The sequence below is a fragment of the Metopolophium dirhodum genome, chromosome 1 (genome assembly GCF_019925205.1).
Source record: "Metopolophium dirhodum isolate CAU chromosome 1, ASM1992520v1, whole genome shotgun sequence".
In the NCBI taxonomy this organism is placed as follows: domain Eukaryota; kingdom Metazoa; phylum Arthropoda; class Insecta; order Hemiptera; family Aphididae; genus Metopolophium; species Metopolophium dirhodum.
The window spans coordinates 117,312,050-117,334,761 of NC_083560.1; the positions used below are offsets into that span (position 1 = coordinate 117,312,050).

The following is a 22,712-nucleotide window of genomic DNA, read 5'->3' on the forward strand; positions in this document are numbered from 1 at the left end:
CTGAACGGTCGCACTGTGCCTGCAGTGTCGCGTAGCTTTAGTAGACCGTATAATATGTACTCATGAACACGTCTCAGTCCGTCTTAAACATTTTATTTTATTTTTGGTTTGGCTGTTCAACGTTCAACTTTAACTTTGTTAGCAACTTAGCACCGTCGTGTGAAAGCTAATTATTATACTAATTATTTTCATAAACAAACTATAAGAATTGTTTTATTAGTCAATATTATTTCGTACCTAATTTTATAGATTTTAACTGTTGTGGTGAATTGCGATGACCTGGTCAATCGTTCATTTTGTAGTTGACGATACTGTGGAGGTAGTTCCTTCACAGTGGATAAAAAGAAATGGTTACTGTGCATGGCCTAAGACTTTAAAAATTAACGAAGTCAAAAAACTAGTACAAAATAAAGTACGACCTAATAAATTTGATTTTAATTTATTCAAGGCTCGTTGTATGGCTGGTGACATTGGTAAGAATAATTATTACTTTATTTTATTGATATAATTTTAATTTTAAAACAAATTCAAGATAGTTTTCTAAAACAAGTAAAATAACAGGTAGGTAATAGTTTACCTTTGTCAAAATTGCCCTAACAATAGCTATATGATCTCAGTGTTTTCCTGATTGTTTGCTTCAAAACATTGCACTTCATATTCATTTCGGCTAATTATTTTATTTACTGTGGCGAAATACTTGTATTTCAGATTTCTTTTTCTAACCGATAAAATAATGTCAGCAATATTTAAATTTGGTTGATCACTATAAATTAGTTGAACCTGATCTGACCTTCATCAAAACTAACATCCATTTTTGAATTCCAATTTCAATTTTTGAATAATTATTTTTAGGTACAATTAACATGTATTTAATTAAAAATTTTCTAGATAACTATTTAAGTGCTCAAAAAAAATGTGATATCGCTAAATACAAAACTGATCTTTCTTCTACCGAAGAAATGATAAAGAAACGTAAAAAGTTTAAAAACAAAAAGCAAGTTTCCAGCTCAGAATCTGGTATGTTTATTACTTTATTGTAATGGTATGTATCTTGTATCAAACTGATTATTTTATTTTGCAATTTCTTTTAGACTGTGAAGAATCTGATGATAATATGTCAAAAGGCAGTAGTATTCCTCGTTATCTTTCAGGTAATACATTTACATATTCTATTATATTTTAAGATCATTAATTTATGTGTTTTTTATTTCTTCATAACTAGATCTAGAATCTAGCCCTCAAACAAACTCTCAACGAAAAAATAAAAATCTTGTACTCGATGGTGGCAGTAGTAATTTGGTCAAAAGACGCCATGGTTGGTCTCCATTAAAACCATTAATTAATAATGACGATTTGTTATTAGGTTTGTGTATATATATATATATAGATGGAATAATATTATTTTATTTACTATTGATTTAAATATATATTTTGCAGTTGAAAAAAGTATTTTGTCTGATATAACTGAAACGCCTCTGCAATCTGTAGACAACAAGTCTCCACAATTATTTTCTGCGGGTATGATACTTTTATTAACTTATAATTTTGGTTTTACATTTATTTTAAAAATAATAATATTTTGCTATTTGCTATTGTTATTTTTATTAGAAAAACATCGTGAAGCATCATTAGAAACAAATCACAATTCTTATGGTATGTTTTCTTATTTGAATATACCTATGTATTCTTTTTTTCATTTTTGGTATTGTTATTAATGAACATCATAATATTATGTTTGTTGTATAAGAAGTAAAAAGAAGATTATCTCTGGCTGATCCTCGTAATAAAACAGAAGCTGCTACAAGATCAACAGACGCTATATCAAAAAGTAATAATGATAATTTTAAATATTATTTTATTTACTATTGATTTAAATATATTTTTTGCAGCTGAAAAAAGTATTTTGTCTGATATAACTGAATCTCCTCTGCAATCTGTAGATAACAAGTCTCCACAGTTATTTTCTGCGGGTATGATACTTTTATTAACTTATAATTTTGGTTTTACATTTATGTTAAATATAATAATATTTTGCTATTTGTTATTGTTATTTTTATTAGAAAAAAACCGTGAAGCATCATCAGACACAAATCACAATTCTTATAGTGTGTTTTCTTATTTGAATTATTACTTATGTATTCTTTTTTTTCTTTTTTAGTATTTTTATTTAATATATAATATTATGTTTGTTATTTAAAAAGTAAAAAGAAGATTATTTGCGGCTGATACTCATAAAAAAAAAGAAGCTACTACAAGATCACCAGGCATTATCTCAAAATATCATAATGGTGATTTTGACTGTTCTCAATTGATAATGACTCGTTAGTAATGACTAATGATCTTATTGAATTTTTTTACCCATTTATGTGTGTATTTTATTAATTGTGAATTTTGTTTGTAGAAAATAGATCTTTGCCTAAGACACTGAGTGATGATTCAAATACTTTAAAATCAAAAAAAATTATACTTGGTAATTTCACACTTTCTTTTTGCTTTTTGTTTTTTTTTTTTTGTGCCCTATTTTTTATGAAGCTAAATTATTAAATTTCTAGAAACTATTTATTTGTTATTATGTGAAAAGTACAGCTGTAACTATAATATTGTTTATTTAAATCATTAACAGATGATAATGATGCTTTCAAGAAATCGGTTCTCCATCAATTATTGACAATTAAATTTGAAATACGTTCTATGGATGAAAAGTTAAATTTTATATTAAATGTAGTTGAAAATGACAAAAAAGTGTCTCATGCGAGTGAAAAAAATCCAGATTCAACAAATTTTGAAACTGATTTTCCAATAAAGTCATTTGATGAGTTGGATGATGTTGAAAATAAAATATCAACCAACACCACATATCGTTTGCATTTGGTAGGTATTCATTCAAAGGGATTTAAAATTCATCAATTTTTTATAAACATGTACTATTTTTTAGGTTCAATATATTTCCTCTGTGGGAGGACTCACTGTGAAAATAATGGTCAAACGTATAATGGGTTTATTATTCATTCCAGAATTGCTCACAAAATTTTCATACAATGGTCGCGGTAATAAAAAAAGGTGTTTTTATGCGTTGTTGATAACAAAAATTATTTTTGATTAGTATAAATTTAAAAACAAAATAGTTACATAAGATTTACAGTAGTGTTTTCAATTTATTATATTGAGCTATAATAACTATATTATGTATACATACATTTTGATTTAAACTTCCAAATAATTAACTTAAATAATTTTGTTGTTATTATTATAGCTAGAAGGCAGACTTTTAAGTTCTTAAAATATCTTATGGATAAATTGTCTACATTTTTCATCCTTATTGTGCTGCATATAAAGCAAATAAAGATATGTAAAAACCTAAAACTCAGCTCTCTAGTTATAACCAAAAACTTGTTTGATCTATAAAAATGTATTTAACGGATTAACAAAAATTAAAAATTTTAACGTGAAAATTCATGAAATAAATGTTTGTATTCATTTAAGAAATTTTTATTATACGTTGCTATTTGAAAATCAAAAGTAGATAGTCGTGTACGATTAAATATAAGGGTGAAAAAAATAAAAATATTGTACAATTCTAGAATAGCATGTATATATAAAAATTTGGAAACAATTAAATACTTTTTGAAATAATTAGTGTTTAACGATAAAAAAATCATCCTGTATAGCTTATAATTAGAAAATTAATTTGTTTATATGTTAAAACTATAATAACATTTTCATATATGATACAGATTGTAAATTTTTTCTATTTTAATAAAAAAAAAAAAAAAAGCGTACACTATATATTATTTTTAACATGTTTTGTTTAGTAGTAAATTTTATAATTATATTTTTCAGAATCTGTGCTGAAAATCAAAAAGTTTTCTTCTTCAGACAATTCAAAAAATGAAATTGAACAAGTTTTAAAATATATTTTGATTCAAACCCCATTCAAATTAAAAAAACAAGATACCGCCAAAAACAAGGAAAATCCAGATAATATTCAGATCATTGCCGAAGAAAATTAAATTTTTAAATTTTTAAATTTTATTTAGATATTTGTAATAAAATAATACATTTTATGTTGTCCTTTTATTTCTAATATTTTTTATTACTATATTATCCGGGACCTATTATAATATATATTATATATGATTATTTTACTTAATAATAGGTAGTATTATTATATAACCCACTTAAATATATTATAAATATAATTTCAATAAAAAGTAACAGCAAATAGAACACCTAATAGTTAAACTATAGTTTTAATAGGTATGCAAACTAGGTATTAATCTAATGATAATCAATTATTGTTTGAACAAATGATATCGACTAGTTCAATCCGCGTGGAAATCGGCCTTCATTTCATTTTGCACAAACAATAATTTGCATAAAAAGTGCGCGTTCGGGCCGGTGTCGATTTCGAGTCAGCCCGATTAAAATCGACTGGGTGCTCCGGCTGACCTGCAATGATGGAAACGAATACGAACCCGCAAACCCGAACCCTCTACCTCTCCCAGGAGTGGAGTTAGGGGTGCGACAAATCCAGGGTTCTTCGACAACCTTAAAGAGCGGATTAGGGCACCGATACCTTCGGATTGGGTGTACCTGCATCTGTATCTTGGACAGGCGACACAGGGGAACTAGTAGCAGCAAAGGAGGCAAGGGTCACCAGACCTCCCCCTTGCCATGAGCAACCCCAACGGAGCGGTCACCGTGGCGGCTTCTTGGAGTCAATCTAACCACGGGGTTGATCCATACATAGCAATGAAAGTACTCCGCTCGGTGCTACACACCCATGATGGTGGGTTCAAGATGCTGTGGCAGAAAGCTGATGCTTTAACTCCGGCAATCGATAAGCTGCGCAGTGAGCCCGCTAAGGAGGCGATCGCTGGGCTCTTAGAAGTGATAGCAGGCCTCAAAGAGAGCCGCGATAAAGTTAACAGAGCGTTCAACCAGTCTTGGGAATCAGTTGCGGCGGAGAAAGCCGGACGCGATACCACTTCACCGAAGACCTCTTCCGCAGATGCTGGGACCCAGTCTCCTTGTTTGTGGGACATTGGTGGTGCGCCAGCCCAGCAAACATCCGGGGGGGATGCCAGTTTATCAACAGGCGCACCACACTCTTGGACTGAGGTGGTGAAGAAGGGGAGGAAACAGAAACCTCTCCCGGCAACGGCAATGACAGATAAACGCTTCTGACCAGGCCTGATGCGGCAAAAGTCACGCAGTCATGATGGGTACACGATCAGGCGATCCCCCTCGTGCTATCATCTCGGATGGGACTAACGTTATTCAGATAAACTTAAACCATTGTTGGGCTGCCCAGCAGCTGCTCCTACAGACTATGGCTGAACAGAGCACCGCTATTGCAGTTATTAGTGATTATTACAGGACAATGAGAGACAATGAACAGTGGATTAATAGCGTCGACGGCAAGTCCGCAATTTACGTAACAGGTAACCCACGCCCACTCATCATGGATTGCGGTGCTGGCATTGGCTTTGCTTGGGCGAGGGTTAGGTTAGGTTAGGTTAGGTTAGGTTAGGTTAGGTTAGGCTCTGGACTCCCTGGGCTTAGTCATAGCCAACGAAGGGTCGACTCCTACGTTCACCAGGGGAGCAGGATCCATAGTAGACGTAACGGCAATGTCGGAGCAGTTGGCGTGCCGATTTGGTAACTGGACGGTCATGGACAGCGTGTTTAACTATAGTGACCACCACTATATACGGTTTACAATCGAAGCAGCCGGTGGTTAAGACATCTTCGAAAAGAAGCAGTTGGCTGGAAAACGTTAAACAGGATCGACGAAGACCTTTTCCACTGTGGATGTTAGCGGCTGAATGGCTTGAAAGACGGCGTGAAGCATTCGATGCGGAGACGGAAGCGGAACGGATAGAAGCCAGAATAACCTCGGCTTGTGATTTCGCTATCCCAAGACGACGGGCCCCTTTACCTGGGAAGCCCCCCGTCCACTGGTGGACCACCGAGATATCCCAGCTGCGGTCAAATTGCGTGAGGGCCAAGCGTAGCCGTACGAGAATGATATCCCGGATAGCCCGGCTGCGGGCAAACGCTACAGTGGGATTCGACAACGAACGAGCTGAGGCGGAGCTGGAGAGAACTCATGATGCTTTCCGCGAAGCAAAAAAACAGCTCAAGAACGCCATCCTGAAGAGCAAAAAAGCCTGCTGGACGGAGTTAATTGATTCCGTGGACAGAGACCCATTCGGAAAACCGTACAAGATGGTCATGCGCAAGCTCCGAGGGCCTCCCGCCACCGCGACAATGGAAACCAGTACACTAAGGTCGGTACTTCATACACTGTTTCCTGAACACCAGCAGCGGATGGATGACATGGTGGAGGAAGAGGACAACTGTGTACCGTTCACGGCGGGAGAGGTTCATGAGGCAGTCGCTAGGTTCAAGACCAGGAACAAGGCGCCGGGACCAGATGGTATATCAGCAAAAATCCTGGTGGTCGTACACAGGTACGATCCTAGTGCACTTCTGAACCTGTATAACACATGCCTTCGTAGTGGATCATTCCCCGGGCGCTGGAAAAGGGCAATAGTGGTACTCCTAAGGAAAGGGAACAAGCCGGAAGGAGTCCCTTCTTCATATCGGCCACTTTGCCTGCTCAATGACACAGGGAAAATTCTCGAATTCCTCCTGGCACGCAGGTTAGAGGCACACTTAAAGACCAGAGGTGACCTCACGCCCAACCAATACGGGTTCAGACGCGATCGGTCTACGGACGACGCCATCAGGGAGCTGGATCAAACAATACTGAGAGAGAAGAACAGAGGAAATTACTGCCTGGCCATTGGTATTGATATAAAAAATGCGTTTAACACAGTTAGATGGAGCGACATAATGGAGGCACTTCAAGCATGGGAAGTTCCCGGATACATGCGCAAGATGTTTGGGTCGTATTTTTCTCAGAGATCAGGGGTGGTCACATCGTCTGCTTCACCTGGAGGGGAGTACGAAATCAAAATTACTGGAGGAGTCCCCCAGGGATCAGTAGTAGGCCCACTGTTGTGGAATACGGCATATAACAATGTACTTAAAGAAGAGCTCCCGGAAGGTTGTAGCATGCTGGGCTTTGCTGACGACACTCTCTTTGTGGTCAAATCGAAGGCAATACCGGATCTAGAGCGGTTGGCGAATCGGGCACTCGAACAGATCGCGGCAAGAATTGAAGATCTAGGTCTGCAAATAGCAGCGGAGAAGACGGAGGCGGTACTGTTCACCGGGCGGTATAAATACGCCATACCGGAAATTAGGCTGTGCGGCACGCCTATTAAAATAGCGGATCAAATGACATACCTCGGGGTGGTCTTCGATAGGTCGTGCCTCTTCAAGGTTCACATACAGAAAGCTACGCAAAAAGCGGAACAGATTGGAGCGAGGTTGGCGAGACTCATGCCCAACGTAGGTGGGTCCCTAGAGACTAGACGGCGACTCTTGGCATCTGTCGTGAATTCAGTGTTGCTATATGGGGCACCGTCGTGGGCTCAAACCCTCGACTTAGTGCCTAATAATGTTAAGCTCCTGAATAAAACTCAGCGGAAAGTGCTCCTCCGAAAGGTGTGTGCTTATCGCACAGTCTCAGAGGCAGCAACGTGCGTTATAGCAGCAACGCCCCCAGCAGACCTACTAGCCAGAAGCCAGCAGGTGGATTACCTAAAAAGAAGAAGCGGATCAAATCTACCCAGTTACCCGACAAAGGAGATATGGCAAAGAAGATGGGACAGCGCGGAGACAGGGCAATGGACCAGGAGGCTAATTCCGAACCTATCTGGCTGGACAGACAGAAATTTCGGCGAGGTGAATTACCACCTCTCGCAGTTCTTATCCGGACACGGGTGCTTTGGGAAGTACCTGTATAAGATTAAAAAAGCAGAGAGCACCAGCTGTGTTGACTGTGGATCGTTGATGGACGATGCCGAACACGCGTTCTTCGAGTGCGACAGATGGGAGAGGCAAAGGAGGCAACTGGAGGGGTGCATTGGTGTGTTCAATCCGCAAACAGTCGTCGAAATGATGCTCAAGTCATCACTCAACTGGACCGCAGTAGACAGATTTGTAGACCACGTCCTGACGTTGAGGGAGAAGGAAGAGAGGGAAAGGCAACGAGTACCTATTAATTAATTAATTAATTAAGACCAATTTGTTATAGGCCGAAGGCCAGTTTTTTCTATGACAGTGTAGGGCTGTCTAGTATTTGTAATGTATTTGTATACTATGTATTTGTAATGTATTTTTCTTGGAATAAACGATGTGGGGGAGCTGGCGAATTGCCACACAGGTATTTCCGGCCCCCTGCGATACCGTAAAAAAAAAAAAAAAAGGTTAGGTTAGGTTAGGTCATAACTGGGATCGCCCCACTGGACCTGCAAGCGAAGGAGAGAAAAAATCTGCACGAAAAGAAAAGGAACCCGGAGCTGGTAATACCAGCCGCAAACACCCTGGAAATGTGGCAGACGAAATGGGAAAACAGCGGGGACGGCAGATGGACGTACGCCCTCATCCCAAACATCGGTACCTGGACAGGTCGCCGACACGGAGAAACAAACTACCACCTAACCCAAGCTCTGAGTGATCACGGATGTTTTGCCGCTTACTTGAAGAAATATGGGAAATTGGAAACGGTGTTGGTACTGCGGGCACGCAGTAGATGATGCTGAACACACAATATTCCACTGCGACGCGTGGCCCACAAGAAGGAGACAAGCGGAGATGACCATGGGGACGGATCTAACCATTGAAAACCTGATCCCAACAATGCTCGCCTCAAAGGAGAACTGGAATATTACAACAACCATGATTGAAGCGAACATGAGGAAAAAAGAAGAAGAAGAGAGAAAGAGGCAGGCGGCGGCTGCACAAAACTAAGGTCATACCCAAGTACGAGAGAACCAGGGCGGTGGACTCCGGTCGGCCCGGCAAGAGGATCCCGGAGAACTTGCACGAGTAACCCAGGGCGGCGGGCTTAGGCCGGCCCTCGAAGAGGATGCAGAACGGGAAAACCAGGGCGGCGGACTCCGGTCGGCCCGCCAAGAGGACACAGGCAACCAGAAAAGGAGAAAAAACATTTGAAAATAATTGTATTATATAACTTATTGTGAGGGGGCTATATGGGGTACTGTCCCATATAACCTTCATTATAACGATGTTATTGTTTTGCCAATAAATGATGGGGCATGGGGGTGAAATGACCGAAAGGTTGGTGCCACCCCATGCCTCGATACCATGTAAAAAAAAAAAAAAAGGTTAGGTTAGGTTAGGTTAGGTGTCGTGGATCACCGACCTCGGCCTCCAGATTGCGGTGGAGAAGACGGAAGCCGTCCTCTTCACGTACAGGTACAAGTACACTCAGCCCGCGATCGAATTGTGCGGCGGCGACGTCCAGCTCTCGACCGAGATGAACTATCTCGGGATGGTAGTGGACAGGTCGATGCTGTTCAAGGGCCAGGTGAAGAAAGCGGCAGCCAGAGCAGCGGGGATCAGGAACCAGCTGGCGAGGATCATGCCGAACGTGGGCGGGCCCCGAGAGGATCGACGGCGGCTCCTGTCGTCGGTGGTGCACTCTGTACTCCTGTACGGTGCCCCTAGCTGGGCACATACGCTGGAGCTCGTGCCAGGGAACGTTCGGACCCTGAACAGAGCTCAACGGAAAGTTCTTCTCCGGTGCGCATGCGCGTACCGCACCGTCTCCGAGGCGGCCACAAACGTGATTGCATCAACGCCGCCTGCAGACCTCCTGGCGAAGGAGAGAGAAGCGGCGTTTGACCGGAGGCGGGCCCCGGCGGCACCCACGGCAGGCAACGATCTGAGAACCAGCACCATGGAGGCATGGCAGGAGAGATGGTCGACGGAGGCATCAGGAAGCTGGACCAGGCGGCTGATCCCGGACGTTCGTCCCTGGTGCGCCAGGAGCCACGAGCTGATGACGAACTTCCACCTGACGCAGTTCCTGTCGGGACATGGATGTTTCGGCCAGTATCTGCACAGGATCCGCAAGTTGGACAACCCCAGGTGTGTGGACTGTCTCGCGCCAGTGGACGACGCGGAGCACGCGTTTTTCCTGTGCGACAGGTGGTGGCGTCGGAGAATGGAGCTGAAAGCTGCAATCAACGACCCATTCACTCCCGAGACTGTTGTGGGGAAGATGATGGAGTCACGGAGTAACTGGACGGCGGTAGAGCGTTTCGTGAAGGAGGTTCTGACGAAGAAGGAAGCTGAGGAGAGAGAACGGCAGCGACAAGATCAAACCATATAATTAAGTCTGCTTTGCTATGGGCCGAAGGCCGTTTTTTAGATGGTGTAGGGCCATCCATTCGTTTGTATATCACAGAATGTAAAAACATTATACATTAATATTGTAATATGTATTTTTCAATAAACGATGTGGGGGAGCTGACGAAATGCCTTAGGGTGTCTCCGGCCACCCACGATACCGTAAAAAAATAAAAAAAAAAAAAAAAGTTAGGTGTCGTGTGACGCGGATCCTCGACGACGTGACGGTCTCTGACGGTACGATCCTGTACGGGGTGGCAGACACCTGGGCCGCCTTGCCATGACCCGGGATCATGGTGCGACACGTGAGCACCGGCGCGCACGACTCGTAGCTGCGGACAGCGAGCATCGAACAGCAGACGACCGCCAGGGCGGCGAGGTTAGGTCCCCCCGACGGGATCCACCTTGCCGTGGTGGGGGGGCTCACTGGCCCTCTAGGGGGTCGGTGCCAAGCGATCCTTGAAACCGGCTCTTACTTTGATTAGTTGGGGCCGGTAAGGTGTGGGCGACCTTTACGCACTGTACAAAACGCATCCCCTCAATCCAATAACCCGTAAAATGGACTTACTTGGCACCGAGCGGCCCGTGCATTTCGTTGCATGGGCAGTTGGTGTATACCGGGATCCTGTGTGGCACCTGGCGAACCACGCAGTATTCAGCCTTACCGCTACACCGGGCTCTGTAGCGGCGGACGCACCTTTCCTGTGTTTTCGTGGGAATTCATATGGAGAACAAGAAAAACAAAAAGAACCCAGAGTCGATGACTGGCCAAGCATCGAGCGGTCTACCAACCGCCCAAGCGGTAGACGGGAGCCAAGCCGTCTAAGTTGAAACATCCGGGCTAACAAGGAAGGTTAACATGGTTAGCGGAGCACAAGGGGACCAGGAAACCCAGGAGTCGACAGTAGTGGGTGGACCCGGGGTAACACCCGGTTCCAATGTCACGGGGTCATTGCGGTCGTCAACAACTACTAGTGCTGACTCGGAGAGCTCCTTAGGCGTCGCTCCAATCCACAGCTCGGTGAGGGAGCTTAAGAAATGCCTCACTACCCAGGATGGGGGTTACAAGCTTCTGATCAGGAAAGCCCATTGCTTGGAGCAAGTGTCCAGCAAGGTCAGGAGCGCCGACGTGAAGTCGGCGATCGACGACATTCTTGAGGTGATTGCTGGCCTCAAGGCGAGCCGAGACGAGGTTCATATCGCCTTCAACGTCATGGTCCAGCGGATTCCAAAGAGCGATCAGGTACAGGGTGCTTTGGCGTCTAAACCAGCTGGCATCAACAAGTCTACACAGACCATGGCCAAGTCACCTGTGAATACCTGTGAGCAGCAGCATCATCATCAGCAGCAGCAGCAGCCGCTGTGGAGCGAGGTGGTCAGGAGAAAGCGGAGAAGGAAGCCTTCCTCACTCCCCACACCGGCCGCAACTCTCGCCCGACTGCCCCAGAAGGTAAGGGGCAAGATAGAGCTGCTACGACAAAGAGCCCCCGAGACTGCGGCGGTCACAATCGACCGCCCAGCCGAGGGGGATCACTGGCTGCAGTGATGAAGAGGGTGGCCGGCACCATCGACCTGGTGACTCTCGAGGTCAAGGTACTGACTACGAGGCGCACCAGGGCCGGTGGCATCCTCCTCGAGGTGGAGAGGAAGGAGAAGGCTGCCATCCTGGAGGGGAAGATCCGGGAGGTAACTGCGGACGCCGCCAGGGTTCGCCGGCCGGAGAGGAGTACTCCCGTCCTCCTGCTCGATGTTCCGGAGTGGGCTGGGGCGGAAGACGTGCCCGCCGATGGAGAATCGGTGTCCATCAGGAAGAACGGCGGCCGGCGCGGAGACCTCGATCGCGTCGCGAGGATAGACCTCCCCTTCCGCGATGCCATCGCCCTGGCAGAGGCCAAAGCAGTGGAGGTCGGATGGACAAGGTGTCGTGTGAAGCTGCTGGAGAAGAAGCAGACCATCTGATTCCGCTGCCAGCAGAAGGGACACCACGCTGCGGAGTGCCGTAACGAGGCGAAGCCACGGTCCTGCTTCGGGTGCGGCGCCACGGACCACCTCGCACGGGACTGTCAAGGACGGAAGAGGAGCGGCGGCGTCGTCGACAGCGGCGCAGCAGGAACTGCAGAAGGAAGTGCTGGGACTAAGGAGCAGCCAACCGCAGAGGGACCGTCGAGGCTGGTGGGCGGGCCTGCCCTGCCGAAGACGCCGACGTCTGATCCATCGCCATGACGGAACTAAGGTACGTGTAGACGAACCTGAACCACTGCCGAGCTGCCCAGGATCTGCTGGATGAGTTCGCTAGGGCGGAAGACATTGCGGTGGCGCTGATCTTCTGGCCGCGGCCGTGATCACCGCGGAGTGGACGGGGGCGACTCTGTTCACGGGGGCTCCAGTCGCTTCCGGAGGCACCGAAGCCGAAGCCGAGAGGCTGGTCGGCAGTGTTGCCGCGGCCTGTGACACGGCTCTCCCCCGGAGGAACCCCAATCCTCGGGGGAGACCACCAGTTTACTGGTGGAATGGCATCGTCGCGGCGGTGCGCGCCGAATGCGTGCGACGGAAGCGGCTGTGGATCAGGCAGCGCGGACGTGTCCGCGACGGGGATGCGTCCACGGCTGACGCTGAGTGAGCCTACCGTGAGGCTTGTAGCGAACTGAAGCACCGGATTCGCGAGTCGAAGACCCGGTGCTGGGCAGAGTTGGTTAAGACCGTCGACGACGACCCATGGGGGAAACCCTATAAGGTCGTTATGAAGAAGATCCGTGGGCCCCCGGCGACGGCAACGATGGGACCGCAAACAGTCCGCGACATCGCTGCCGTACTCTTCCCCCAAGGGGAAAGAGACGGGGAGCTTGCCTACGTCACGGGGGACCAGCCCGAGGACGTTGCGGAGTTCACTCAGGAGGAGGTTAGCGCCGCGGTCAGACGCTTCGGGAGTCGCGTCAGGGCGCCTGGACCGGACGGCATTCCAAGCCGGGTCTGGAGCGTCGTGCACGCGGCAAATCCCGGGCGTCTTGCTGGGGTGTTTAACCACTGCCTGGGGAGGGCATCTTCCCCGGACGGTGGAAGCGCGCTCGGCTAGCGCTTCTCGCCAAACCAGGGAAGCCGGAGGGGATGCCGTCTTCGTACCGCCCGCTGTGTCTGCTGGACGACGTAGGGAAGATCTTCGAGTTCCTGCTGGCGACCCGAATGAACAGCCACATGTCGACTTCCGGGGCCGGGCTGTCCGAGCGGCAGTTCGGTTTCCGGACCGGCTTGTGCACGGACGACGCGTTGCGGCTGCTTCGCGAGCGTCTCAACGAAGCCGTGAACGCCCGTCGTTACGCCGTCGCCGTGAGCCTGGACATTCGGAACGCCTTCAACTCCGTCGGGTGGGGTGTAGTGCGCGCGGCGTTGGTGCGTATGGGCTTCCCGCCATACGTCCGACGGGTGCTCGACTCGTACCTCAGCGACCGGGTCCTGCACGTGTGCGATGACAACGGCGGCGATCCAGTGTCGGTGGGGGTCACTTGCGGAGTCCCCCAGGGCTCCGTACTCGGACCGCTCCTGTGGAACGTCGCGTACGACACCGTGTTCCGCTTGCCGCTGCCCAATGGTGTCACCATCATCGGGTATGCGGACGACATGCTTGTCGTGTCGGAGGGGAACACGCTGTCGGCGTGGCAGGACCGGGCGAACGCGGCCTTGGCTGCGGTCGCCAGACAAATAGGGGACTTGGGACTGAAACTTGCCGTCGACAAGTCGGAGGCGGTGGTCTTTAAGTCCCAGTATGGTCCGGCTGACCTGAGGTTACGGATCGGGGACCAGGCCGTCCAGCTGTGCGCGACCCTCAAATACCTGGGGATCGTGCACGAAGCCAAGGGGACGCTTTACACGGCGCACTATCGCTACGCGGCCGACAAGGCACGGCGAGTGATGGCGGCCCTGCGCGGGCTGATGCCGAACATCGGCGGCCTCCGCGAGATCAGGTGGCACCTACTGGTGAGTGTCGTGCATTCAGTGATGTTGTACGGCGCTCCGACGTGGGGCGCTGACCTGCGTCTCAGCCGGACGGGTCCCAAAGCGTTGGCAGCGGTCCAGTGCTTGGGCGCCATCGGCAGCGTTAGTGCGTACCGGACGATGTCCCTCGAGGCAGCGACAGTCGTCGCGCGCATCATCCCCATCGTCCTGATGGCCGAAGAACGATACGCGTCGTTCGAGGCCAGAAGGGAAAGGCGGCTGGCAGGGATTGGCGACGGAGGCCCTCTCCCCCCCGGCGAGCACGCCAAGCCGGCAGACACCCCTCAGTCGCTGAGGGCTCGTGTGCTGGCGGTGTGGGCCCGGGAGATGCGGGGTGCGGCGCCACCTGCGGACAGCGGACGCGAGTGGATCCGAACCCTGATCCCCCCGGACCTGCTCGTCTGGTGGATGACCAGAAGGCACGGCGAGATGTCCTTTCACCTCACCCAGCTGATGACGGGGCATGGTTGTTTCAACTGGTTTCTCCGGAGGATCAACGCCCTTCACACCCTCGTTCACTGCGAAGCGTTCGAGGTGGAGAGGCGGCGCTTGGTCGACGCGATAGGACCCCTCGATCCGAGCCATCTGGTCCCCAGAATGCTGGAGAGTCCTGCAAACTGGGAGGCGGTGGCCCGCTTCGTGAGGGATGTGATGGTCCTTAAGGAGGGCGCTGAGCGGGACAGGCAGTTCCGGCAGGGGGTGGCTCCGTCAAGGCGTCGGAGATGACGGCTACGCGGCGCTCCGGTGAGCATCGTCGGCCCGTTACCAGCGGCTCCTTTGAGAAAGGCCGCGAGAACCAATCATATTATTTTTATATTCGATTGTTGCTGTTACTTGTGTGAGGGGTTGGGTTCGGGGGATTGTCCCGACCCCGCCCCACTATAATAAGACACGTGATTGCCGAGGGTCAGGGCACTGGGTGGGGTATTGTCCCATTCATGCTCGCCCCTGGTTATCACGGTCATGTACGTGTAAATCGTTGTTTTGTTTGTTTAATAAACGATGGCGACTCACCACCCGAAGTATTGCTTTACGGCGTTTCCAGGTGGTGGGTGTATCGCCGATTCAAAAAAAAAAAAAAAAAAGGTTAGGTTAGGTTAGGTTAGGTTAGGTTGGTTAGGTTAGGTCTACCGAACTGTCTCCCATGAGGCAGCAGAGGTGGAATCCAACATGCCCCCCCTGAAACTGATGGCCGAGGAGAGAACCAAGGTTTACAATGGCATAGACATATTTTTGGCGAAAGCTCAACTGGCCAGCGCCTGGCAAGCCAGCTGGACAACGGCCGAAAATGGTAGGTGGACATTCCGCCTGATAAGCAACCTTGGACCCTGGATAGAGAGGAAACACGGCGATGTGTGCTTTCATCTGAGCCAGGTGCTAACAGGGCACGGTTGTTTCAACCACTACCTTAAGCGTCCCCGACAGACGAGTGCTCGCAGTGCGGCACGTCCCCGGACACGGCGGAACACGCTGTATTTAACTGTGACGCGTGGTTCAACTGGCGCAGGGAAGCCTGCGCTTACCTTGGTGTAAATCAATTAACCCCGGAAAACATGGTTGGGGTCATGCTTGAGTCCCACGACTCGTGGCGCAGGGTCGCATCCCTACTAAGGAGGATAATGACTACCAGAGAGAAGGAAGAAAGAAGACGGCAACATGCAGCACGAGAGCCAGCAAGATAGCTAGATGCCAGTGATGACAGCACGTCGGAGGCGTCACCGACCACACTCTTGCTTTCTTACAACACCCGGGCGGGACGGCGATCACGGCATCGAAGCAACCGAACAGGAACCTGCGCTTTATTACTATTATTATTATTATTATTATTATTTGTAACCTGTACTTTATTCGTGTTTATATTATGTAATTGTTGTTATTATTGAAATAAGGGGTTATGCCGGTCCAGAGGGAAGTAATGGCGCAAGCTAGTCCCCCTCTGGTCCGTGATTCGTGAGGGCCAATGCTGGAGAGTTTACTCCCAGTGTGCCCTTACAAAAAAAAAAAAAAAAAAAAGGTTAGGTTAGGTTAGGTTCTCCCCCGACGGGACCCACCTTGACGTGGTGGGGGAGCTTGCGGGCCTTTAAAAGCCTTACCAAGCGGTCCCAAACCCGACTGTGACCTTAACCGGTTAAGGTTAGGTTAGGTTAGGTCGGAGCTCACTGAGCTGGTCCTTACCTTCACTGGTAGGGATCGGCAGGCCCGGTCCACTTGCAACCACATGCAAACGGACTCAGAAGGCAACTGCAAATGGCTGGAACCCGATTGAGCACATTTTACCTTGTTCATTACCCAATTGAGCATAGATACAATTAAACAATAGAAATCTAAAATATAACACGATTGAGCATAGAAATAAGTACAATGTTGCCGTTCCATTAAAGTTCATTTGTTTTATAAATATATAATATAATTCATATCCTATACAAATTAGTCTTAAAGTTAATTTATATATTTGATTTGAATATTTGTATTATGTGTCAACGTTTTAAAGTGGTATCCCTAAATACTTGTTTCTCACTTTTAATAAATATTTTAGTAAATCTTTAGAACATTTATTTCTTAAATATTCATCGTAAGCCATTATAGTTGCATTAATTTTTTGCATTTCAATAAAACTCATACTTTTATAACTGTCGGTTTCAATTAACCGAATTTTTGTCATCGTTTCAGCTTGCGTTTCTTGTAAAACCATAATTACCAAGTGTATGTGTGGGTGAGACTTATAAAATTGTGAATTGTAAGTTCTATGAAAATTTTCAACAGCGTTGGTTGTCCTAAAAAAAACATTTCATAGAAATTAAATTAACATTTTTTTTATATTTAATATAATTAGATTTTGGATGATCTACCTTGGATCAAACATAGGTTCTTTAGCCCATATATTTGGGGGAAATGGAGATTCATCATCTATATAATTATTGAAAACATAATCGCTAAATTCTGAGCAGACTTTATCATTTGGGCAGACACTCATGAGTTCGACGAATGCATCGGCTACTTCATGATTAGGTAAAAAAGCTAACCCAAAAAAACTCTTAAGCCAATTTCCTAGTTCGTCGTTTTCTTTTTTATAGGCTATTCTGAGAATAGAATCGCTGTTTATCTATAATAATAATTAAGCATGTATAATTCTTTGATTCGAAATTATTTTGAACTTACTTTTCGCCACCATGATTGTCCTAAATGAAATCGACAAGCTATTAATTGTACATTTTCAAAAACTTCATACGCGGCTTGGTGGGCTGCCTTTTCAAAGTCAACGTGTAATTTTTTTAATATGAACTGACTTCCTGTATATTCAACACATAAGTTTTGTAGGAATATCCACATTTTTTTATATGTATCTTTTGATTTTTTAAATAAAAAAAAATAAACCAACGGCAAATAATAGCAATTTTTAAATCCATGAATAGTATATAGTTGTTCAAAATATTTGGGTGCGTAATTAAATGTACCATCGGCGAAAAAATCAATACAATCATGCTTAATCATAAATAGTAGGTTGAAATCAGAAGTAATGCATACAAAACTATTGTCTCCGGGAAATATGTATGAATGGTTGTCCACGAAACTTAAAATCATCTTGAGTTTTCATTAAATTAAACTGTAAAAAAACGTCTTCCGGTGACTTAGGCAATTTGGGAAGTACTTTTCGTCGTCTATCGTCCATAGCTTTACGAACCGTTTTTAAATCTTTATGAACAATTGAAGATTGTTTATTTAAAAGTTCACTTCTAATCAACTTTAAAGGTTGAGTTGATAGTGACTCTTCAGCACGTCTTTTACAATTTTCACGTAATACTTGCCTTTCTAATTTATTAGGTGAATTTCCTTTATGTTTATGTTGTCCACTTGATTTAATAACGATATTTTTATCTGGTCCAGAATAAATTATAGCTGTACAATTATTTTTTGTGCATCGCCATTTTAATAACTCGCCTTTTTTAATCGATCCAATAAATCTGTACTTAAAAGTACCAACATTGGCTAATTCTTTTCCTCTCTCGGATAAAATAACTTTTATTTCACTATTGTCCATCGCGTTCTACGTATATAAAAAAAGTTATCTAAAATAAAACTGTGTAACGTACTAACGCTTAACGACGAACGACCACTAACCACTAACGCCTGATAGTATTGAGTCTAAGTTACTTATATTTTGGCAATACAAAAGCCCACTTCTATATGACTATATATTATATAGATAACAAATAATATCCAATCTTACAGTCGTACAGATAATCTTAATTGGCGTAATCGACAATGCATGAGTGTACCTATTTCGACGATTATGTCGATCCTAATTTCCTACACGACTCGTATATTATTTATCGATTATACTCGTGCCGCTTTCAAAAGATGGAAAACCACGATTGAAAATAATCACCATTCTATGTTAAATACCTCCCATACGACTAGTAAAGCACAAAGATTGACAAATATTCCCACCGGCTTTATATATAGGTACTAGTATTTCAAAATACGAGTGTAGCCTAGCTGGTTGTAGTCGGACAGAAAAATTGGCAACGTTGCATTCATTTGACTGTGCTCAATCGGGTTGTTAAGAAATATGGATCGTGCTCAATCGGGTTGTTTCAAAATAGGGACCGTGCTCAATCGTGTTTCACCGCTGCAAATAGACCCCCTGTCAGTAGGGTAAAAATGACAGAAGGCCACTGTAAACCCAATATGAACAAAGAAATTGAGATAATTGTTACTCCTTCAGGGCAACAGGATGTCCAGGAGGCGGCAGCGGTGAGTGGACCCGGGGTAACACCCGGCTCCAACGTAACGGCCTCACTGTGGTCGTCATCAAATGACCGTGAGAGTGTGGGGGTGGACAGCCTAGCCCTCGCAACTCCAATAACTACTAGTGCTGATTCAGAGAACTCCTCGGATGTTGCTACAATTCACAGCTCAGTGAGGGAGCTTAAGAAATTCCTCACTACGCAGGACGGGGGCTACAAACTCTTGCTCAAGAAAGCGCATTGCCTGGAGCAAGTGTCCAGCAAGATTAGGAGCACTGACGCGAAGTCGGCGATCGATGAGGTTCTTGCTGTGATTGCCGGCCTCAAGGCGAGCCGAGATCAAGTGCACATCGCGTTCAACACTATGGCCCAGCGGATGCCAAAGAGCGATAAGATACAGGGTGCTTTAGCGACTAAACCAACTGGCATAAACATGTCTACACAGACCATGGCCAAACCAACAGCGAACACCTGTGATGAAGCGACGGATACACCGTGCTGGTGGGAAAACTCATCCGAACGTCGTCAGCCATTGGAGAGGCAGATCCAGAGTTAACGGCCAGTGCACGGCACCAACAAGACTGTCCCGGTGAGAGAGCAGCGGAGCCAGGCAACCCCGATCCAGGCCGGAAACGATCCGGAATTCACGGTTGTCAGGAAAAGAAAGCGAAGAGGCAAGAGAGGTTAGGTTAGGTTAGGTTATAAAATTCTAACTGCCAAGCCCCAAAAAACGGGCACGACTGCACCACAACCACTGAAGCCTGCCGCCCGGACTCTCAGGCGTCCTCCCAAAACGCAAGCAGTGGTGATCGAGAAGCCGCCAAACAAGTCGTATGCGGACATTGTCAGAGAGGTGAATGAGTCCGCCCAGCACGAGTCCCTAACCTTCGACATCACAACCAGGAGAGCGAAGTCGGGCAACCTGGTCCTGGTGACTAGCGACTAGGATCAGGCCGACAGCTTGGCTAGTGCCTTAAAGCGCCGCTTCGGAGAATCCAGGGGTATCTGGCGCCCATCCCAGAGTGTCGCCTTGCTACTAATCGGCATCGAGGACTCAGTCGACGAAGCCGAGCTCAAGAGTGCTCTTGAGGCACACGACCCTGATCTAAAGGCGTCAAACGAGACCAGGATCCGTGAGGGTCATAATGGAGTTAGGACGGCAATAGTAAGGATGCCGATCTCTGCAGGGCTGAAACAAGTCGACCGTAAGAAACTAAGGATTAACTGGGCCACCTGCCGCATCAAGGAGATGTCGTCTAAGCACAAAGGGTGTGCCAGGTGGTCCGCCCACGACATTGCAGCTGGTGACTGTAAGGGCAACCTAACCAGGAAGTGTTTCAGATACAAGGAAGTCGGGCATCTTATATCATCTTGTAAATCTCCCAACCAGAGTGTCCACCCCGGAGAGTCAGACAAAAGCCAGCGCGCCGCCGGTGGTTAAGATGCTGCAGGTGAATCTTAACCACTGCTGGACGGCACAGCAACTCCTGGCCCAAACAGTCGTCGACCGGAACATCGATGTTCTACTCATCTGCGACTACTACCGGGGCTTTGGTGACGACCCACGTTGGGTCGACAGTGCTGACCACAAGTGCGGGTTGCTCGTCACCAGTCGTCGCGCAATGCCCATCACGGACAAAGGAGCCGGAGCAGGCTACGCTTGGGCCAGGATTGGCGGCACCTACTATTTCAGCTGCTACTGGACGCCGAATTGCACACTGCAGGAATTCGACAACTTCCTAAACGGAGTTGAATGGGCCATTTGGAATTCGGTGGACAACCTACTTGTTGCTGGCGACTTCAACGCCCACTTGTCGGAATGGGGTTCTGCTAGGGACGATGCTAGGGGCTCGCTGTTGTCCGGCTTAGCATCATCTCTGGGCCTTCTAGCTTACAACGTGGGCTCTGAGCCAACTTACAGCCGAGTCAATGCGGAGTCGGTCATCGATGTGACATTTGCTCGCTTCCTACCGAACGCAAATCCCCTAGTCGAGAACTGGTCTGTCCTCACGGATCTTGACTCAGCCAGTGACCACTCCTACGTGGAGTTTAGTGTGATTTATTTGTTTGGAGCTTCAGCCGCGGCACCGGTCGTCCACCCTGGGGCAGCCAAAGCCTGGGCGACCAAGAAGCTCTCCCCTGTTGCCCTCGAAGAACATTGGAGACGCACTAGAGGGGCTTCACTTCCACTACCAACGTCCGCGCCCGCTGAGGATCATGTGGCCCAGCTACAACAGTACCTAGTTGACTCCTGCGACGCCGCGATGCCACGCAGAACCATATTCCAGGGAAAGAGAGCAGTGCACTGGTGGTGCAAGGAAATCGCGGAGTTGCGGAAATCATCCATCGCTGCCCGTAGATGATACCAGCGCGCGGGTCGCCGGGCGGATACCACCGATCGCGAAGCGGCTTTTGAAGCATATAACCTAGCTAGGAAGCAGCTCAGGCTTGCCATTAGAAAGGCGCAGGAAGCTAGCTGGAAAGAACTTTGCGACAGGGTCGTGAGCGACCCGTGGGGCGTACCATATAGGCTGGTGATGAAGAGGCTTGGACGTCGTCGTCCAGCCATGAACAATTCGGCCGCGCTGAACATCGCGCGGGGTCTATTCCCAGCGCTACCGCCGGTTGATTGGACAAAGATCCCGCTCGTAGTAGGTGAATCCGCAGAGCTCGTTCCGTTGGAGGACGAGGCAGCCCTGCCGTTCACGAGGGAAGAGCTGAAACTAGCAGCTGGGAAACTTCCTTCGGGGAAGGCACCCGGACCCGATCAGGTCCCAAATGAGTTAAATAAGATGGCAGTACTGGGACATCCAGAACTATTCCTCAGCACCTATAATGCGTGCATCCGGTCGGGTGTCTTCCCGGATCGTTGGAAGCGTGCCTAAACCTAACCTAACCTAACCTAACCTAACCAGCCGTCAAGCTACAGGCCTATAAGTCTCCTTGACGGTGCAGGAAAACTATTGGAGAGACTTCTCCTCAGAAGGCTTGAGAAGCACATCGACTCAGTTAGCGGACTCAGCGATTCCCAGTTCAGCTTCAGGAACTCCAGATCAACGACAGACGCTATCGCTAGAGTCCTGGAAATGGCTAGGGCAGCCGGCTCCGGGGCAGTTCAGGACAGGGACCTATGTGCTGTCGTCACCTTAGACGTCAGAAATGCTTTCAATTCGGCACCCTGGAAGTTGATAGACGCTGCGCTGCAGAGGTGTAACACTCCAGAGTACCTGATTAACGTCATCCGATCGTATATGTCAAACCGTTCAGTCCTCATTGGCAGTGACCCCAACACGGACGCAGCGCACCTGCCTGTGACGTGTGGCGTTCCACAAGGGTTAGTCTTGGGCCCCACCCTTTGGAACATCTTCTATGATGGGATCCTATGACTTGAGGTTCCTAGCCCACCCAAGCTCATCGCGTTCGCCGACGATGTGGCCGTTGTTGCAGTGGGCCACAATGCGGAGCTATTGGAGAAGGCCATGAACCCAACACTCTCGGCCGTCAGCACCTGGCTGTCCGATAATGGACTATCTCTAGCCCCAGAGAAGTCGGAGAGCATCGTCCTGACGAAAAAGCACGCGTATCGCCCACCAGTGTTTGTTGTGAACGACTGCCCGGTCCCTGTTAAGCGGTCAATCCGTTACCTTGGTGTCCACTTCGACACCAGACTGTCCTTCGTGGAGC

The 22,712-nt window shown here is 47.2% G+C and overlaps 4 protein-coding genes across 4 annotated transcripts; 3 read left to right on the forward strand and 1 right to left on the reverse strand.

Annotated features, from left to right (window-relative positions):
* Positions 1 to 274: 274 nt before the first annotated feature.
* Positions 275 to 4,010, forward strand: LOC132953528 (uncharacterized). Its single transcript, XM_061025917.1, has 13 exons — positions 275 to 473; positions 889 to 1,017; positions 1,092 to 1,151; positions 1,223 to 1,363; positions 1,438 to 1,518; positions 1,609 to 1,653; positions 1,748 to 1,828; positions 1,890 to 1,970; positions 2,202 to 2,321; positions 2,402 to 2,470; positions 2,624 to 2,871; positions 2,936 to 3,097; positions 3,840 to 4,010. The coding sequence occupies exons 1-13, from the start codon at positions 275 to 277 to the stop codon at positions 4,008 to 4,010; spliced, it is 1,587 nt and encodes a 528-aa protein (XP_060881900.1).
* Positions 4,011 to 9,430: 5,420 nt separating this feature from the next.
* LOC132953542 (uncharacterized) lies at positions 9,431 to 10,273 on the forward strand. Its single transcript, XM_061025934.1, has one exon. The coding sequence runs from the start codon at positions 9,431 to 9,433 to the stop codon at positions 10,271 to 10,273; it is 843 nt and encodes a 280-aa protein (XP_060881917.1).
* Positions 10,274 to 16,419: 6,146 nt separating this feature from the next.
* On the reverse strand, positions 16,420 to 17,610 carry LOC132953543 (uncharacterized). The gene is made up of 4 exons (XM_061025935.1): positions 17,440 to 17,610; positions 17,130 to 17,383; positions 16,903 to 17,054; positions 16,420 to 16,604 (listed from the first exon to the last, which is right to left on the reverse strand). The coding sequence occupies exons 1-4, from the start codon at positions 17,608 to 17,610 to the stop codon at positions 16,420 to 16,422; spliced, it is 762 nt and encodes a 253-aa protein (XP_060881918.1).
* Positions 17,611 to 20,470: 2,860 nt separating this feature from the next.
* LOC132953544 (uncharacterized) lies at positions 20,471 to 21,391 on the forward strand. Its single transcript, XM_061025936.1, has one exon. It carries the CDS (start codon positions 20,471 to 20,473, stop codon positions 21,389 to 21,391), a length of 921 nt encoding a protein of 306 aa, XP_060881919.1.
* The last annotated feature ends 1,321 nt before the right edge of the window (positions 21,392 to 22,712 follow it).